This window comes from Vitis vinifera, chromosome 12, assembly GCF_030704535.1.
Source record: "Vitis vinifera cultivar Pinot Noir 40024 chromosome 12, ASM3070453v1".
Classification (NCBI taxonomy): domain Eukaryota; kingdom Viridiplantae; phylum Streptophyta; class Magnoliopsida; order Vitales; family Vitaceae; genus Vitis; species Vitis vinifera.
The window spans coordinates 7,231,697-7,252,793 of NC_081816.1; the positions used below are offsets into that span (position 1 = coordinate 7,231,697).

At 32.3% G+C, this 21,097-nt stretch overlaps 1 protein-coding gene and 4 non-coding genes across 5 annotated transcripts; all 5 read left to right on the plus strand.

The window, feature by feature from the left end:
• The first annotated feature begins 3,271 nt into the window (after positions 1-3,271).
• LOC100255112 (peroxidase 3) lies at positions 3,272-4,758 on the plus strand. Its single transcript, XM_002280238.5, has 4 exons — positions 3,272-3,587; positions 3,688-3,879; positions 3,970-4,132; positions 4,203-4,758. Exons 1-4 carry the CDS (start codon positions 3,378-3,380, stop codon positions 4,616-4,618), a joined length of 981 nt encoding a protein of 326 aa, XP_002280274.1. The 5' UTR covers positions 3,272-3,377; the 3' UTR covers positions 4,619-4,758.
• Positions 4,759-17,020: 12,262 nt separating this feature from the next.
• On the plus strand, positions 17,021-17,115 carry LOC132254825 (small nucleolar RNA Z157/R69/R10). The gene has a single exon (XR_009467206.1). It is a non-coding gene; the product is annotated as a small nucleolar RNA Z157/R69/R10 (small nucleolar RNA).
• Positions 17,116-17,268: 153 nt separating this feature from the next.
• On the plus strand, positions 17,269-17,352 carry LOC132254827 (small nucleolar RNA R11/Z151). Its single transcript, XR_009467208.1, has one exon. It is a non-coding gene; the product is annotated as a small nucleolar RNA R11/Z151 (small nucleolar RNA).
• A 53-nt stretch (positions 17,353-17,405) lies between these two features.
• Positions 17,406-17,514, plus strand: LOC132254828 (small nucleolar RNA Z152/R70/R12). Its single transcript, XR_009467209.1, has one exon. It is a non-coding gene; the product is annotated as a small nucleolar RNA Z152/R70/R12 (small nucleolar RNA).
• A 90-nt stretch (positions 17,515-17,604) lies between these two features.
• Positions 17,605-17,729, plus strand: LOC132254835 (small nucleolar RNA snoR80). The gene has a single exon (XR_009467216.1). It is a non-coding gene; the product is annotated as a small nucleolar RNA snoR80 (small nucleolar RNA).
• The last annotated feature ends 3,368 nt before the right edge of the window (positions 17,730-21,097 follow it).

Genomic DNA, 21,097 nt, shown 5'->3' on the forward strand with positions numbered 1-21,097 from the left:
ATTATTGAGAAATTTCAACTTGAAAAATTAAATTAATACCTTTACTAATTCATATTTAGTTTTCAAAAAACCAACTCTACCATCCTAAATTGTGTCAAAAGTGACACCTTCAAAGAAAAATTTAACTACCAAAAATTTCAAAATATATATATATATTCTTTCCTATTATACAAATAAAACAATCTTCAAACCTACATAAAGAAAGAAGCATTAATTAAGGTTTAAATATAAAAAATATCTTTCAACTAAAAGTTTTTAAAATTCAAAGCCATTTAAAATACTTCACCTATTTTGTCAGAATATTCATGGTGCATGGGTCCCATATTTATTGCAATTATTGACATTCAAAATTTAAGTCAAAATTTTGGATTTAATCCTTACAATTATTATATATATATATATATATATATATATATATATATATATATATATATATATATATATATAAGATAGTATAATTTTCTATTTAAATTTACTATTTAAAAAAGAACTTCTAAAAATATTTTTACAATAACATTTAATGTTTTTTTAAATTTTATTAAGAAAAAAAATGATGTTTTTTTATATATTTTTTTTAATGTTAAATTGATAAATTATGTTTTTGTATTAAATTCGAGAAAGAAAGACTATTTAATTTTTCATTTAGATTATCTAAAAAGAATAAGAAAATAATGAAAAATGTTTAATTGTTTTTTATTTTTTTGTAATAAAATAATTTTAAAAATTTTATATGATTTGCATAGTATTTTTTTTTTCTCAATTTTCATTTTTTTTCTCTATACATTGAGTGAATGATGTTAATACATATAATATGTTGAATATTAATGAGGTATAAAAAGTAATCTTTAAGATTATTACTTTTATTATAAAATATAGGTGCATTAATGAGGTATAATGATGTGTTAATATCAATATGATATGAATAAATATTTTTAGAATTATTACTTTTGTAATAAAATATAAGTACGACATAAATGTATTATATTTGTAATATAAATATACTAATGTCATAGTATATTATAATATAATTTAATTTATTTTTGTTTAATTTTTTCATGTGTTATATTACCCAAAGGATAGTTGTGTGTTATTCTATTAAATAGTTGTATTATTCAATTAAATATTTGTATATTATTCAATTGATGGGTGCTAAAAATAATTATTCATTATATTATATTAACAAAATTTTTAACTGTAATGACATAATAACCTTAGGATGTGATTTTTATTTACGAGATATTGAATTTTATTTTATTTTTACCATATTCTCTAAAAAATCTCAAAATTTTTGAAAAAGAAAAAAGAAAAAAAATATTTCAATTAATTTAATTTCTTATATATATATATATATATATATATATATATATATATATATATATATATATATTCATTCAACCCCACTTTACTATAGGAGTAAAAATAAAATGACAGATTTATTAAATATACCATATTGATGTGATAATATAAAATAATTTATAATTAATACAAAACAATAAACTAGATTAATAATTCACAATTTGTTAGATTATTTTTATGAAAATTCTAACTTTCAATTGGAATTATCATTTTCAAGTCCATTCAAATAAATAATAAAATTATTTTTATTGTTAACTTTCATAAGCAAAACTTTATTATACAATCTGTTAATTATTCAAAAGTGAAAAAAAAAAATTGAGATATGAGACATGGAGTAATGATTAGTTGTACCTACCATCATATGTGGCCCCTATATTATTAATAATCTCATAATTATTTATAGATAATATAAAAAACATAAAATTATTCTCTAAAAATTTTTGAGATAAATGACCCTTTCCATTTATTATCACATTTACTCCACCTGTCTGACACTCTCAATAATTTATCATACGAGACAAAAGTCACATGTCACAATTTTGAATACATGGCTAGCAAAGATCCATGGACCTTCCAAGGCAAGATTCCAATAATATCATGCCATGACTAATCAACCTATGCATGAGACATTGTTGTTGCCCATTATAGAAGCTTCATTCATACATGAATTTTCTTATACAAGTTACATGACCCAACAAATTTCTAAAGCACTTGATTTATAAAAACAAATAAAAACAAAAACAAAAAGAGGGCCAAATATCTTTGGTGATGCATGAGTTTGATTCTAAAACAAGAAGCTGACAAATGACAGGCATTTGCTTTAATTTTTATACATCAGTTGCTTTTGCCTTTTTCTGTCCTATTTCCCTGGTTCCATATCACCAAAAAAATTACAGTATTGTTTCTTTTGATGAATTGGGGAATATGGAATAAAGTCCTTTCATAAAATGCACAAAAACCTAGATTTTAAATAAATCAAAAAAAAAAAAAAAATCCTTTAGACACCCTCCTAATCCATATATGTACACTGGGTTTTGCCTTCCAAGGGACATAAAGAATCAAATTCTTTTCAATAATTGGAATCTTTAACCCTTTATGCTGTGTACCAATGGTCTCAGTAAACTTATGTATATGATTTTCTTTTGCCTTACAAGTGAAACAAAGAATCCAATTATTTTCAAAAATGATGACAATTTTCTCTTTTTAGCTATAATTAGAAGCTAAAAATAAGATTAAAGTCATCATTTTCAAACCTTAATATTAATATTGTAAAAGGGTTTTTTACACGTCAAATCACTTACTAAATGAGTTAAAATTGAATTATTACGATAATAATATATTTTAAAAAGGGTTTTTAGCTTATCGGAGTCGATTCAAAATCTGACTCGTGAACAACCATCTTTTCACACCTCTTTTTTTTTTAACTCTTTGCTAGGAAATCAAATTTATTGAACATTTTCACTTTTGTTAGACCAGGCAGAACGTGGCCCATATATGGGTTGGCAAATGGCAAGTATCAAGGGACAGAGCCCCAAAGCAGGTACTCAATCATCGGAAAAAAACAAGGAGAGTACGGCGAAAATAAAGTTGGCATTGCAAGAGTAGGTGAACTGCCCACATTTTTGGATTCATTATCCTTCCATTTTTCATATCATGTAGTTTATATCACTGTCATTAGAGAAAAAAAAAAAAAAAACCCACCAAAACCAGCTAAAACTAGCTATATTTTTCTCAAATGGCCATGCAAAAATGTGTCACTAATGCTGCTAAATTACAGGTATGTCAGCCACGATGCCTGTAGTCAAATATACGAATCTCTGTCCACTTGTCCATATGACAGTAGCGCCTAACTAATCATATGTTTAATACCCTCGTTTCAATTAAAATACCATAAAGTAGTCCAAAGTATCACATGTTAGTTACCTGGTGTACAAGTATTTCTTGTCTTCTGACCCAATTCAAGTGATTTAGAGCCTATAAATCTTGCTACAACTGTGACAACAGACAGAAGAAACGTAAACATGGAGAGGATTAGCCTTTTGGGGATTGTAATCTTGGGTTTTGCTGGGATTTTGGGTTCAGTTCAAGCTGATTTGAAGCTGGGTTTTTATGGTGAGAGCTGCCCTAAAGCTGAGAAAATTGTGTTGGACTATGTCAAGAAGCATATCCCAAATGCCCCATCTTTGGCAGCAGCCCTTATCAGAATGCACTTCCATGATTGTTTTGTGAGGGTAAACAACTAAAACCCCATTTCTCTCCGTTCAGAATATGATTAGTAAAGGGTTTTTTGATGATTGAGATGGGATTATTTTGTTTTTTCTTCATCATTAGGGTTGTGATGGATCAGTTCTGATAAACTCCACCTCAAGCAACCAAGCTGAGAAGGATGGTACTCCAAATCTAACCCTAAGAGGCTTTGACTTCATTGAAAGAGTGAAGAGTGTGGTTGAAGCTGAATGCCCCGGCATAGTCTCCTGTGCAGACATCCTTGCTTTAGTGGCCAGAGACTCCATTGTTGTCACTGTAAGTATCCATCCAAAGCTCCAAACCGATGAAAGAAATTAAACCTTCTGCCTCCATTTGTAAATCATCTCAAGAATGTTTCCCTCACAGGGTGGTCCATTCTGGAACGTCCCAACTGGTAGAAGGGACGGACTGATATCAAATTCATCAGAGGCAGTATCCGATATCCCGCGGCCAGTTAACAACTTCACTACTCTCCAGACATTGTTTGCCAATAAGGGTCTTGACTTAAACGATCTAGTTTTACTGTCCGGTGAGCTAAACACAAATGCCCATTGTTTATTATCATATGTTCGTGAGCTGATCAAACTACATTGTTTCAGGTGCTCATACTATTGGGGTTTCTCACTGTTCATCGTTCTCCAACCGACTGTATAATTTTACTGGGGTTGGCGATGAGGACCCGGCTTTGGACAGCGAATATGCAGCAAATCTCAAGGCAAGAAAGTGTAAAGTAGCTACTGATAATACCACAATAGTTGAGATGGATCCGGGAAGTTTTAGGACATTTGATCTTAGCTACTACACCCTTCTGCTCAAGCGACGGGGACTATTCGAATCAGATGCGGCTTTGACGACAAACTCTGGGACAAAGGCTTTTATCACTCAAATCCTTCAAGGGCCCCTGTCGAGTTTCTTGGCTGAATTTGCAAAATCAATGGAGAAGATGGGTCGGATCGAGGTGAAGACTGGAACAGCAGGCGAGGTCAGGAAGCAGTGTGCAGTGATAAATGGCTGAGAGTGATTTTATTAGAGGATTGTGTGAATGATTTTGTTTTGTGTCTGGGGTTGGGGTTTTAATTGTTGTTGATCTGGTAATAAGACCAAGTGGGTGTGAAAATAAAATGGAAATGCACAGTTTTCCTGTTGAATTAGAAATTTCTTCTCTGCAGATTTTCTTGCCAACCAAACACTTTCTTGGTCACTCAAATAAAAATAATCCCCTTAAAATGAAAATTGCATAGGTGAAATAGTTAAATGATTTCTTGGAAAACAAATTCTTTTTTTTTTAACTTTTTTTTTGGTTAATTTTTTAACTTTAATTGGAATAAATTTGGATTCAAATCTCTTAGAAAAGTCAATACTTCAACCATCATCATAACTAACGAAATTTATGTTATACGCTACCAAATCCGACAAAATTGTCCCCTACTATTCAAATTATTTTCCCAACATGACATGTTACCTCTCATCATACATTGCATAATTCAAAAAAAAAAAAAAGGATATTTGAGTACCAAAGACCAATTATATAGTGTTCAAATGGGAAAATGGTAGGGTACAATTCCATATGATAATCATATCCGACGTGTGATTTGGATTGTCAAAATGTGTTTCCCAAATGTGTGGCAAGAGTTTATCTTTGAAGAGAAAACCCTTTATCCACTTTTGTCTTTGAGGACCCCACAGAAAATGATAAAGAGGCTTTCAAACACATAACAATTTCAAATCAAATAATGTCTATATATTACTGATTTCATCAGTAAAAAGAGAAAGAATCCCTTTAGGAAGTTGCTCCATATCTACAGTAGTCCTCTTCTTAGTCTTTATTAAAGACATCGTTTGCCCACTCTTCACTCACGAAAGCTTGAGTTAAGCAAAAAACATTGACATAATTCATTCCTCTGAGCATGAAAGAGTATCACATTTCTATCTAAATCTGTGAAAAGAGAAAGTAAGAAACATTATTTAAACATAAAAATTATTGAGTGGAGCACCGTAGATCTTTTTTGTGGTGTTAAATTAGAATATAAAAAGATAAGAAATATTGATAAAAATGAAAAAAAATAAAAAAAAGGAAAAAAAAAAAGATAAAGTATCTATTTAGATACATTTCATATTTTTTATTTTTAGAATTAAAAACTCCTATATAAAAATAGAACTTATTGTTAAAATATATATATATATATATATATATATATATATATATATATATATTTAAAAATCACATTTAGAATTTTAAAATAATTAAAAAAAATTGATATCTCAATTTTTGTAAATAGTCTTTGTAAAAGATAAAGAGACCTTCAAATGCATAACAATTTCAAATCAAATAATATCTATATATTACTGATGTCATCAGTAAAAAGAGAAAGAACCCCTCGGGGAAGTTGGTCAGTATCCATAGTAGTCCTCTTCTTAGTCTTTATTAAAGACATCGCTTGCCCACTCTTCACTCTCGAAAGCCAAAATTTTTGACATAACTCATTCCTCTAAGCATGAAAGAGCTTCACCTTTCTATTTAAATTAGTGGGAGGAAAAGGAAAGAGATATTATTTAAACATAAAAATTATTGAGTGGAACTGTAGACCCCTTTTGTGGGGGACTCGGGAGGAGAGTTTTTTTTTTTCTCTTCTCTTTGCATTTCTTTTTGAAATAAGGGGGGCCCCTTTTCTGCTAGGGAGAAGCAGCATTGGACATGTAGCAAAGGGGGAATGGCAGCCATGAAGGTGGTTGAAGAGGCCATGCTTGCTGATGGGGGAACAGGAGGGCAAGTGGTGGCTTGCTAAGCAAGGAGGTATCCGGAGGAAAAAAATGAGAAAAAAAAATGGGGAACGGGTGGAGAAAATGGAGGAGGATTGATCTTTCTGCTGGGACTTCCAGTTAAGATTACTATGATCTTGTCATATTCTCCTATTTCTAAGGATTCCATTTCATTTTCCGTTGGCCAGCGAGCATAATTCGTTGGTTCACTTTGTCCATCAACAGTTTTTTTTAAATTGGCATGGTTGGATCCGACTGTTTATGAGTATTGCTCTGTTTTGGCTCCCTATCATATTTTCTTATTCTTTTGTTGCAAATGGTCATATTCATGTTTGGGCTCAGGTTGGTGATTGATGGTCATATATTAGTTTGTTTTCCGTTTGCTTTACTGGTTTTCAATCTGTTGATAACTCATGGAGTGAGGTTACAGCTATTAAATCCTCAGACCTCTCATCCTTGCCCTGTTCCTTAACAATTTCTTTCTTCATACCTCTCATGCCACCAACTTCCTACTCATGCACACAGGAACTACACATCTGCTCCTATCCTTCATTTCCCTTCTCATTTCCCTCCCGTTTTCTCACTTCCCAAACACCCTCACATGCATCCTTCACGCCTATCATGCTTGCTTCTCACCCATACTATTCCACCATCCACATCTCCATCTGCAACTCCGGCATCGACTCCGGCAGCGTCTCCAAAAGCATTGGACTCCAATCATTTGAATCACATTCGTTAATCACCCAACCTCCCCGCTGCGACGTCGTTTTAGTCCTCGTTGCGTTGTCGGTGTTGTGTGTGTCGGGTGTCGACGTCGTACATGAAGCCAATGCTCCGGCACCGTCTCGTAAGTTGCCGATGTCACCATATCCGACATCAATTCCGCCGGCCAAGACTCCAGAGTCGACGTCTCCAGCCAAGTCTCTAGAACCGGCATCTCCGGGTGAGTCTCCAGCATCACCACCCGCGGTTAGTCCTGCCTAATCCCCATCAGAATCGCCATCTTCTTCGCCGCTCACAGCCTCTCCCGTGACGCCTCCGAGTGCCACTCCGGCTTTGAGTCCGACTACGCAAGCGTCTTCCCCGATTCCATCTCCCGAATCCACCACTCTACCTAGAGCTCATCGCCATCATCACCTGCTCCGGCCATACGGGCACTTGCACCAGCCACCATGGCGGCAACATCTTCTGGATGTCGTCGGATTGCCGCCACTGCTCCTCTCTCCATCGTGTCGCCGGTGGTGGAAGCTTCCTCTGAGGATGATACCCAGGTGGAGAGGCAAGCTGTGAAGGAGATGAAGTCTTGGGTTTGCCCATCGTGACGGATATTGGGCTTGAGAAGAAGCCCAGCCCAAGCATGTTGATGGAGGGTAATGTTTTCTCAAATGAGTGGGTTGTGAAAGAGGTGAAGCCTTAGGCTTGCCCATGGCGACGGATATGGGCTTAAGTAGGAGTCCAGACCCAAGCATGTTGATGGAGGGCCTCATGCTCCCTATGCTAGCTACCCTCATGGCCCAAGTCCATGTTGAGTTAGCCCATTTGGCTACTTCATTTCTAAATAAGTTTTAAATCTCTAATCTTAGTAATCTATTGATTTATTCATTCATTTTTATTTTTTTATCTTATTCTATTTTATTTTATTTTCACCAATTTAGTTAACTCAACATAAAGACAATTAAAAGGCAAATTATTAAGGTTGAATATCATTTTCAAAACTTAAAATAATTCATATCTTATCTTCCCGTCTTTAGTTATGTCTAATCACCATGTATGAAAGTTTTTATATTGTTAACTTATGTTGGTCTCGATGAGTTTACTACATTCTAAACTTTAAATCTTATTTTCAAAACTTAGGTCCTTAAGTCCAATCCTTCAAATATCTCATGTCCTAATTTAATTATCCATCCTAAAAAATTCCACTATTCGCCTAAATGTTATTTTCATCAATTAGAATTATTATCTCATACATATCTATTTGTTTAAAGTCTAATCCTTCAAAAATCACATGTCCTAATTTAATTTTTCATCCTAAAAATTCCACTATTCGTCTAAAGGTTATTTTCATCAATTAGAATTATTATCCCATACATATCTATTTGTTTAAAGTCTAATCCTTCAAAAATCTCATGTCCTAATTTAATGTTCAATCCTAAAAATTCCACTATTCGTCTAAATGTTATTTTTCATTAATTAGAATTATTATCTCATACATATCTATTCATTTAAAGTACAATCCTTCAAAAATCTAACGTTCTAATTTAATGTTCAATCCTAAAAATTCCACTATTCATCTAAATGTTATTTTTTCGTTAATTATAATTATTATCTCATATTATTTATTTAAAAAGTCCAATCCTTCAAAAATCTCATGTCCTAATTTAATGTTCAATCCTAAAAATTCCACTATTCGTCTAAATGTTATTTTTCGTTAATTAGAATTATTATCTCATATTATTTATTTAAAAAGTCCAATCCTTCAAAGATCCCATGTCCCAATTTAATTTTTCATCCTAAAAATTCCACTATTCGCCTAAATGTTATTTTCATCAATTAGAATTATTATCCCATACTGTGAAACCAAGGTTTGGTTAATCTTGATTTTGATGATAACAAAACAAGGTTTAAAACTAATGATCATATTTCAAGTGTGATTAGGCAAGACGACTTCCAAAGTGGCAATCCAAAGACAAATCAAGGCAATGAGAAATCATGAAGAAGAAGACCACCTCAAAAAGAAGAGTTTTTCAAGACCAAAGCTTTTTAAGATCTCTTTGTAAGGTTGTTAGTACACTAGGACTTTCATGCATTTCATTCTTTATTTGTGCACTAAAATCATCCAAGAGTAATATTGTTTTAAATATCTTAAGAATTGGATGATTTCATGTTTTCAACTAAAACCTTGTGTTAAATGATTTTCAAACTTGTGTTAAAAGGTTTTAAGTTGAAAAGGGTTGAGTGTTGAGCCAAAAAAATGGCTCAACCGGTTCAACCGATCGACCGGTTGAGGGATGTCAAAAAGTTTCTCTTTCCCAGTGACCTTCTCTTCCCGGTCAAGGTTGAACCTCAACCGGTTGAGGTCCGGTCGAGGTCCGGTTGAGGTCCGGTCGAGGTCCGGTTAAGGTCCGATCAAGGACCGATTAAGGGAGGCCAAAAAGTTTCTCTCTCTCCTAGTGGTCTTCTCTTCCCGGTCAAGGTTGAACCTCAACCGGTTGAGGTCCGGTTGAGACCCAACGGTCACTTTTTCTAACGGCTAGTCAACCGGTCGACCCCTAGCTTGATTGGTCGAACCCCCAACGGCTAGTTTGGCTTTTTTTCTTTTATAAAAAGGCTTCAATCTTCATTGTTTCACAAACTTAACCTTCCCAAATCATTCTTGATTATATTTGAGCCTTGGAAGAGTGTTTTTTAGTGCATCATTGTTTCATAACTTGCATATCTTTAGTGCACCATTCAATCCTAGTTTTTCTTGTATCTTTGAGCCTAAAGTTCTATTACTAAGATTTTTGTGAGATCAATCTTTGTATATCTTTTAGAGGAATTTTCTCAAGTGGGGGGTATCACTTGAGAGGTTGTTCAAGAGTGGGATAACTCTTGAGAAGTGTAAAGGGTGCTTGGAGCCAAAAGTCCAAGAGGATGAATTGGAACCAGAATCCAATTGTAAAGAGATTGGAAGCTTGGTTGAAGCTTCAAGATAGTGGAACTCTCACTCGGTTAGGAGGTTGAGGAGAGTGGACGTAGGCAAGGAAGTGCCGAACCACTATAAACTCTCGTGTTTGCACTCTCTCTTCCCTAACTCTTTTAAATTATATGCAATTGTGTTTATTTTGTTTATTATATATTTGCATATAATTGTCTCTTAGTTTTGCATAGTTTAAATTTGTGAAAAAAAGACCATCATCCTATTTACCCCCTCCCTCTAGGGTGATTACCATAATTTGGATTAACCTCAAATTCCTAACAATTGGTATCAGAGCAAGGCTTCTTGTTAAGACTTAACCGTCTAAGAAGTAATGGCTATTCCATCAAGCTCATCCAAAATTGAAAGTTTTTCAACCACCCGACCTCCACTTTTCACGGGAACTGACTATTCCTATTGGAAAACTAAAATAACTTGGTTTATCCAATCTACTAGTCTTGATTTATGGGATGTCATTGAAGATGGTCCCCACATTCCTTCAAAATTAGAAAATTGAGTGATGGTTCCAAAACTTAAGCATGAATGGGATGAACTTGATAGAAAGAAAGTTCAATTAAGTGCCAAAGCCGTTTTTATCTTACATTGTGCTATTGATAGAAATGAATTTAATCGTATTTGGCATTGTAAGTCGGCTAAAGAAATTTGGAAACTATTATAAGTCACTTATGAGGGAAACGACCAAGTTAAAGAGTCTAGAATCAATATCCTTATGCATGATTATGAATTATTTTCAATAAAGGATTTTGAATCTATTGTTGAGATGTTTTCTAGGTTTCTTGTGATTGTGAATGGACTTGAAGCCTTGGGAAAGACCTACACCGAAGTAGAGAAAGTCATGAAGATCTTAAGGTCTCTACCAAAGAAATGGGAAACAAAAGTGACGGCTATTCAAGAAGCGAAGGATCTCAACAAGCTCTCACTTGAAGAACTCATTGGGTCACTCATGACTTATGAGATAGAGTTGTAAAATCATCAAAGAGTTGAAGAAAATGAGAAAAGTATAGCCTTTATGGCTATAACAAATGATGATGAAGAGGAAGAGAGTGAAAGTGAAAGTGATGAAGTAAACTCCAACTCTAACCATTTTGATTTTCAAGACGAGCTTCAAAAATTATTTTTAAATCTTGAAAAACTTGGTTCCAAAAATATCCCTCTCAAGAAAAAGATTTCTTGTCTTCTAAATGAGCTCAATGAGGATAATGAAAATTTTGAAAATATTGAGAAGACAAAAATCCCTTTTGAAAAGGAAAATAAGGAGCTAAAAATTCTCAAATGGCCAAAAGACTTTTGATATGATTTTGGCAAATCAAAAATTGCATTTTTGATAAAAAGAGGTTAGCCTACAAGCCTTTCAAAAATCAATTTTTTTTAAAAGGAAACCTCTAGTTTTTCACCTTTAACTATTTGCGATTTTTGTAAAAGAAGAGGTCACTTTGGTGATATTTGAAAATCCCATCATGTTCTTCAAAACTCTAAAATTATTTTGGATTCCAAAGGAAAGAAAGACTAACCCTCTAGGACCCAAAAAGATATGAGTACCAAAGGTTTCTTAAAATTGTTTTGTAAAGATCCATGCAAAAAAGAGGATATGTTTACCTTGGAAGAAATGCATTGATAATATTGGTAATGGTATCCCTTCTAAAGCTAAATTTGCAATTGGTATCATTTTGCTAACACTTGGTATATCTTTTGATAATATAACTTTTGGTATCACTTTGATAAAATTGGCATATTTGTTAAACCAAGGTTTTGGATTTAAAAAGAAGATTTTTTATATATACCTATGTAAAATTGAATGATCATATGCTTGTATGCCCTAAATATATTATTCAATGCATGTTATATATCTTTTTAAATGCATATGTTCTCCCATATATATTTTTCCATATCATGCTTTAAATTGGGAATGCTTTAAAGATGATCAATTTTTTATTTGGAAACTATTCTCAAATGAAAAAGGGGGAGATTCATTTTCATGAGAAATCATATCATGCTTATTGTTTATTTTTTAAACTTTTGATAAACATGTGATTCCCTTTATATACTTTATTGAAACTTTTTGTTGATGACAAAAAGGAGGAGAAGTAATGGTAGGTTGCTAACTTGGGAAGATATTACAAATATTGTTTTAGCAATCCTATTCATATTGATGTTATGTGCTTTTTTTGTTATATTTGTATGCATCATATTTAATAATAATGTCTTGTCAAATTGTTAAATTGCTCTTTATGTTATTTATGTTTAATTATATCATTTTGAGCATCCTTAATATACTCCTTGAAGTTTCTAAACTTGAAAATTTTATAAATTCAAAGGAGCATATATTGAGGGGGAGCTTTTTAGCAACCTTGGTTTTGTCATCATCAAAAAGGGGGAGATTGTGAAACCAAGGTTTGGTTAATCTTGATTTTGATGATAACAAAATAAGGTTTAGAACTAATGATCATATTTCAAGTGTGATTAGGCAAGACGACTTCCAAAGTGGCAATCCAAAGACAAATCAAGCCAAGGAGAAATCATGAAGAAGAAGACCACCTTAAAGAGAAGAGTTTTTCAAGACCAAAGCTTTTTAAGATCTCTTTGTAAGGTTGTTGGTGCACTAGGACTTTCATGCATTTCATTCTTTATTTATGCACTAAAATCATCTAAGAGTAATATTGTTTTAAATATCTTAAGAATTGGATTATTTCATGTTTTCAACTAAAACCTTATGTTAAATGATTTTCAAACTTATGTTAAAAGGTTTTAAATTGAAAAAGGTTGAGTGTTGAGCCAAAAAAAAATGGCTCAACCGGTTGTGCTCGTCCAATCAAGGACCGGTTGAGGGAGGCCAAAAAGTTTCTCTCTCTCCCAGTGGCCTTCTCTTCCCGGTCAAGGTTGAACCTCAATCGGTTGAGGTCTGGTCGAGGTCCAGTTGAGGTCCGGTCGAGGTCCAACGGTCACTTTTCCTAACGACTAGTCAACTGGTCGACCCCTAACTCGACCGGTCAAACCCCCAACGGCTAGTTTGACTTTTTTCTTCTATAAAAAGGCTCCAATCTTCATTATTTCACAAACTTAACTTTCCCAAATCACTCTTGAATATATTTGAGTCTTGGAAAAGTGTTTTTTAGTGCACCATTGTTTCATAAGTTGCATATCTTTAGTGCACCATTCAATCCTAGTTTTTCTTATATCTTTGAGCCTAAAGTTCTATTACTAGGATTTTTGTGAGATCAATCTTTATATATCTTTTAGATGAATTTTCTCAAGTGAGAGGTATCACTTGAGAGGTTGTTCAAGAGTGGGATAACTCTTGAGAAGTGTAAAGGGTGTTTGGAGCCAAAAGTCCAAGAGGGTGAATCGGAACCATAATTCAATTGTAAAGAGATTGGAAGCTTGGTTGAAGTTTCAAGATAGTGGAACCCTCACTCGGTTAGGAGGTTGAGGAGAGTGGACGTAGGCAAGGAAGTGCCGAACCACTATAGACTCTCATGTTTGCACTCTCTCTTCCCTAACTCTTTTAAATTATATGCAATTGTGTTTATTTTGTTTATTATATATTTGCATATAATTGTCTCTTATTTTTGCATAGTTTAAATTTGTGAAAAAGATACCATCACCCTATTTACCCCCCTCCCTCTAGGATGATTACCATAGTTTGGATTAGCCTCAAATTCCTAACACATACATATCTATTTGTTTAAAGTCTAATCCTTCAAAAATCTCATATCCTAATTTAATGTTCAATCCTAAAAATTCCATTATTCGTCTAAATGTTATTTTTCGTTAATTAGAATTATTATCCCATATTATTTATTTAAAAAATCCAATCCCATGTCCTAATTTAATTTTCCATCCTAAAAATTCCACTATTCACCTAAATGTTATTTTTATCAATTAGAATTATTATCTCATACATATCTATTTGTTTAAAGTCTAATCCTTCAAAAATCTCATGTCCTAATTTAATTTTTGATCCTAAAAATTCCACTATTCGCCTAAATGTTATTTTCATCAATTAGAATTATTATCCCATACATATCTATTTGTTTAAAGTCTAATCCTTCAAAAATCTCATGTCCTAATTTAATTTTTCATCCTAAAAATTCCACTATTCGCCTAAATGTTATTTTTATTAATTAGAATTATTATCTCATACTTATCTATTTATTTAAAGTCTAATCCTTCAAGAATCTCATGTCCTAATTTAATTTTTCAATCCTAAAATTTCTAGGATTCGTTTAAATCTTATTTTCATCAATTAGAATTATTATCTCATACTTATCTATTTATTTAAAGTCTAATCCTTCAAGAATCTCATGTCCTAATTTAAATTTTCAATCCTAAAAATTCCATTATTCGTCTAAATGTTATTTTTTGTTAATTAGAATTATTATCCCCTATTTATTTATTTATTTAAAGCCTAATCCTTCAAAAATCTAATGCCCTAATTTAATTTTTCAATCTTAAAAATTCCACTATTCGTCTAAATGTTATTTTCATCAATTAGAATTATTATATCATACTTATCTATTTATTTAAAGTCCAATCCTTCAAAATCTCATGTCCTAATTTAATTCTCAATCCTAGAAATTTCATTATTCGTCTAAATGTTATTTTCGTTAATTAGAATTATTATCCCATATTTATTTATTTATTTAAGGTCCAATTCTTCAAAAATCCAACGTCCTAATTTAATTTTCAATCTTAAAAATTCCACTACTCATTTTCTATTCGTTTAAAATATTATTTCCGTTAAATAACATTATTATTTCATATTTATTTATTTATTCTAATCGTTAAAGTTTAATTCTTCAAAACCCGACTTCCAAATCTAATTTCCAATCTCAAAAGCTCCACCGTGCGTATACCGCCGTTTAATGATTATTCTCGTTATTAATGTTATCTCATTCATTTACTTATTCAATTATTCATATACTAAAGATCTCATCTCTAAATAAATTCTTAAGTTTTCAATCTCTAAATTCACATCTCCAATCTCTAAAATTCCATCTTTCACAATTATTTACCTAATCTTTATTATTTCACTATCGTTATTATTCCATTCATTTACTTATTCACTCATCCACTTATCCACTCATTTAAAATCCCAAACCCTCAAATCATTTTCAAAATTCCAATCTTGTTCAAATTCAATTTCTAAAATTCTCATTCTCACATTCAACCTCTAAAAGTCTGATCTTCAAATAAACTCTAAAACTCCAATTTTCCAATAATCTTCGAGATTCCAATTTTTCAATTAAATTTCAAAAATCCAATTTTCTCTCAAATAGTTTTGATTCCGCTCTGGTTTTCAAACGATCTTCTGTTCCCCTTGATTTCAATAAGTATGAATAAATTTTTCATAATTCTATAATACTGGAATCTGTGACATTAAGTCATGCAAAGTAAATAGGCTTTGGTGGGGACCCAACATGGGTGACTTTATGATTGTTTGATTTGATTATTATACATGATTGATTTATCCTACTCTCTGACATGCATGAGATTATTCTTAAATTATGCACTAACTCTCTCTATTGATAGCGCATAGTGGCTCGTTGCCCAGGTATATACCCATTTTCCCTCTAATCGTTGTCTATGCATGTCCCGATTCTCATATGTGCATGATTTATTTTGGGTATTCATTGATTTACTCATCCATTATCATGATTACTTCAATTTTATTAGTAGAGACCCGACTTAGGGACATAGAGGGGTGCTACGATTTTTGTCGTACCTTCTCGATAAGTAACCAGACCCCCGAACCTGATCCGATTTTTCATACATCACCTTTTCCAAAATAAAGAGTCACATTTAGAGTTTTTCTTTTTTATTTTATTTACCCTTTTAAATAAAACAAAAATAAGTGGCGACTCCAAGTCATTTTTCTTAATCAATAAAATCATTTTTCAAAATCAAAATCAAATCCACCATCGAGTGGGAAATGCATGAGCCGAAATGCGGGGTCCATAAGAACACATTAGATCTTTTTTGTGATGTTAAATTAGAATATAAAAAAATAAGAAATATTGATAAAAAAATAAAAAAATAAAGGAAAAATGAGATAAAGTGTCTATTTAGATACATTTCATATATTTTATTTTTAGAATTAAATGTATTGTTAAAACATATATAGATTTATCTTTTATATTTAAAAATCGTATTTAGAAATTTTAAAAAAAAAATGATATCTCACTTTTTGTGAATAGTCTTTCAATTTTTTAATGTAAGGTTTTAAGAATTGTTAAATCTTATATAAAAATTATTATTATTATTATTTTATAATTTTAAAAATTGTATCTAAATGAGAACTTATGTATAAAATAATGATATCATTTGAAAAATACAAAACAATAGACCATGTTGCGAATTTTGTGTAGTGACTATTTTTTATATGATGTCGAAGAACAATCGTTCATATTATAGTCAAATCCAAACAAATAATTTCTCTCTTTTAAAAATTTTAAATCAAAAAATAATATAGAAAACGATATGGTTTTTCATAATGGAATTACAAGTAGAAAATAGAAGATTTTTTTTTTTTGGTGATGTAGCTATTTGTTATTGGTCTATCACTTTTTTCATGACTATTTAGTTTTTTTTTAAATGTGAAGAAAAGAAATTAAAGAGGAAAAATAGAAAGAAAAAAAAAAGAAGAAATTCCTTTTAATAGAATATCCCATTTAAGAAAAACCCCAATAACCAAACTTGGACTTGGGCCGAAAGAATCAACCATAAAAGGCCTCCCAAATTCGGTCTTCCCAGGCCCAGCCGCACACTAAACCCTAACCCTAATCCTTCGAAACCCTAACAAACAAACAGCTCTCTATATAAACGACCCATTACACTCTTCTCGCCTCTGCCTCTTCCTCTTCCTCTTCCTCGTCCATGTAAAATCTCAATTTCCTATTGACAAGTCTCCTTTTTCTATTTTTTTGTCGCTGAGTTTGATTTTTGATTTGTATATTCAATAGAGCGGGTGTGATGATGAAACCATGTGGACTAGAGTTTCTGATCTGGGTTTAATCCCCAGAAGTTGAAGACAAACCCTTGGCTGTCTGAGCACTCGAAGTCGCAGGTCTAAGTTCAGGGAAGTGTAGCGGTGTTTTGGGAAAAGCCCCTTTCCCTTCACCTATTAGCTTTGGTCCTTCTCTCTCCTCATTTTTTTCATTATTGGAAAGTTATAATTTTTGGGGTTTTTTTTTTCCTGTTATAGTGATTGAGGGCTTATGATGATAATTTCAATTATCTTAGCGGATTTCAGTGAGATTTATTCAATGATCTGATTGTTACACACACTGAAGCCTCTCTCAATATTTGTTTTCATTTTTATTTTTAGTTTTTTTAATTTTTGAAAGTATGTGCTGTGATGAGACGAGACACATTGGTGTTCATAGGGCAGTGGACGGGCCCAATGGGTCTGCCGTGAGCCTATTGAATTCAAACGACTTCTCCTTCCACTGAGCACATTATGCGTATGTTTTACGGAAACATATTTGTGTTTTATGAAATCAGAAAACTGCTTTGAAAAGTAGAGTAGATAGAAAATTGCGCCCATTACCAATACTGGGGGTTTGAAAACAGTACCTCCAGATGTAATGGCACGGGCGCTACATCCAAAATTGTGGCCATCCTGATCGGTGATTTTTAGTATCATTTGATCCTGGAAACACCTCATACATTTTCATTTTTTATGTACATTGCTGAGTCTGAACCCTAAATCTTAGTCTTAATAATAATAGTAGTTAAAAATTTAGAAATTTCCCGAAAGGTTACAAACTGAACATTGAGAAGAGAAATTATCAACGTTTTGAAAACCGGACTGACTGGTCCGGCCGTCTGACGCTGGCCATTCCAGTCCGGTCCAGCTTTAAAAGCCTTTTGAATTAACCTTGAATAGACCATCATTGGACCGGTGAATCGTGTGAATTGGGCGAGTCTTCAAGATCAGAGTTTTTTTATTTTTGGTTTTCTCCTTCCAAAACGATGCTGTTTTGATGCATTGTGCATGATTGCAGCGGTCGTGCGGTTGGCAGACTGCAGTGGTTTTGATGTTACAATTTTCTGTGTGGATTTACATAATTGTGATAATAATATTATAAATCAATATTATTTTATGTGCATAATAGGATTGTATATATTGTTACTTATTTTTTATGGATTAATCATAAATATTTGATTAATTCATTAAGTGAAGTAGTTTAAATAATGTGTGTAACGTGTGATATATATAAATTTATATGCAAATGAACTTTTCTTCTTGAGGTTGAAAAAGGCGCATGCATTGTACACTTGTTTTGATAGTACACATAGATTGAATATTGGGGGTAGAGAGAAAAGTTTATTGAATACTGATATTCATACTATCACGGATCGAGCACAGCATGAAAATGGCTTTTCATGGCATTAATTAAGATAAACATTTCATTTATTATCATTTAATGCATGTTTTAATGTCTACATGTGATCCAATGTCGTTTAAAATTTCATCAATTGGTATTAGAGTTGATTCTAGATCTCGATATGAGGTCTGTTTGGTCTCATAAGGGTGTTTGTTTGGCTTTACAATTTCATGGGACACGAGGACGTTGAGTTTATATGAGAGTGTTTATAACATCATACATCAAATAGGGGGGAAAGTTTTTAACATTATATAAGTATGGACTTCTCGTAATCTTATAAACGTATTTTAAAGTCGTAAGGACTCGACCCCTTTGAATTCAAAATGGATAATATCTATATGATTGGGAGTGAGTCATTACAAATGTTATACCAATTGATGAAATTGTAAACGATCTAGATCACATTAACATTAAAGCATGCATTAAATAACAATAAATAAAATGTTTACATTGATTAATGTCATGAAAGGTCATTTTTGTGCTTCACTAGTATCTAAGAATATGCTCAATCCGTGATGGTATGAAAATGCGGGTTTAAATGAGTTTTTTCCTTTCTACACCCAAGATTCAGTGTTCTCAAAACGAGTGGGTAACGCGTGCCTTTTTTCAACTCAAGAAGAAGAAATATATATATATATCACATATTACACATATTATTTGGACCACTTGATTTAATGAGCCAATCAAGTGAATTAAGGTGAATCTATAAAAAATCAAGCAATAATGTGTCTAGCTCCATTATGGATCGTAATACAAAAATAAAATAACATTGATATATAACATTTGTCACATTAATTATGTAAGTCCACACATAAAAAATTTCAACAATTCTCTTTCTTGGACTACATAATCATACATCACTTAGATATACTTAATATAATTATATACGAATTCTATACTAATTATTATAAAATATCTTTATAACAATAACATGTACAAATATTAAATCGAGGTACCCATTCTATGATAACTCTTAACTTACCCTCTATTTTGGTGCCTTTAGTGGGCCTAGTATTTCCGGCAATTGCAATGGCTTCGTTATTTCTTCATGTTCAAAAAAACAAGATTTTTTAGATCCGATGGAACTACATCTCATCCATTCTTTTTTTTTTCAAGACTTAGACTTGGATCATAACATAGATATCCATTTAGTGGAATATGGTATAACATGTGGCTTCCTCAGAACATAAATGAAAGAGCTCTTATGTATGGTATGTGGAAACATGATATATGGGTAAATAAATTATAGCTATTTTAAAATAGATCAGGATCATCGGATGTCTGAAATGGAAATCTATATGTATGTAGATATCTATAGGGGATCATATGAGGGGGATGTTATTATTTTAGATTTAACCAATTCGATGAATTACGCCTAAAGGTTCACATCAGAATAGTGCTAGTTGATGAGAGTTACTTCGGAAACAAAAAGGAGTAAAGTAAAATTCATTTGGGTTATTCTCTCAATTACAATAAAATGCAACTGGATCTAGTATGAGTTGGCGATCAGAACGTATATGGATAGAACTTATAATAGGGTCTCGAAAAACAAGTAATTTCTACTGGGCCTTTATCCTTTTTTTAGGTTCATTAGGGTTCTTATTGGTTGGAACTTCCAGTTATCTTAGTAGGAATTTGATATCTTTATTTTCGTCTCAGTAAATAATTTTTTTTCCACAAGGGATCGTGATGTCTTTCTACGGGATTGTCGATCTCTTTATTAGCTCTTATTTGTGGTGCACAATTTCGTGGAATGTAGGTAGTGGTTATGATCGATTCGATAGAAAAGAAGGAATAGTGTGTATTTTTTGTTGGGGATTTCCTGGAAAAAATCGCCGGATCTTCCTCCGATTACTTATGAAAGATATTCAGTCCATCAGAATAGCAGTTAAAGAGGATATTTATGCCCGTCGTATCCTTGTCCTTTATATGGAAATCAGAGGACAGGGGGCCATTCCTTTGACTCGTACTGATGAGAATTTGACGCCACGAGAAATGGAACAAAAAGCTGCTGAATTAGCCTATTTCTTGCGTGTACCGATTGAAGTATTTTGAAATGAACTGATTTCTTAGCAGGAGGGAAAAAATTCAAGAATCCGCCATTCCTTTTCTATAGCATAACTTAACTGAAGTTTCGCTCATTTGAGCTAAAGCAGACGTATACGATCATAAAAGGAAACTGTTTTTGTCCGCAAAAATGGTCTTTTATGCGTATGGAAATCGACTCACGGTAACAAAGCAAGTAACAAATCGAAAAATTCCCATATATCAAAACATTTCGAAATAAAGAATTTATTTTAGGTTCAATATTTGGAATTGATACGCTAGATGCAGATAGATCATATCTTGTAAATTCTCTCTTTTTTGTCAATCGACGTTTCTTTTTATCATTTCTTTTGTGTTCCTTAATGACTAAACCTCTTATAATGATAACTATCAAATTTCTATCTTGTTTTGCCACTTCAGTCCATCACAATATTCTTCAGAAATTTCTCTCAATTATTCCAGTAGCCAGCAAAAGTTTTTCGAAATATTAAATATATTGATAGAAATGGTCGAAAGGGAGTTCTTTCGTCTTGAAATTTGAAAAATATTCATTAAAAAAGCGGTTCTTTCGGGCATTCTTGGGCATTCATCGAAAGGGGTGCTT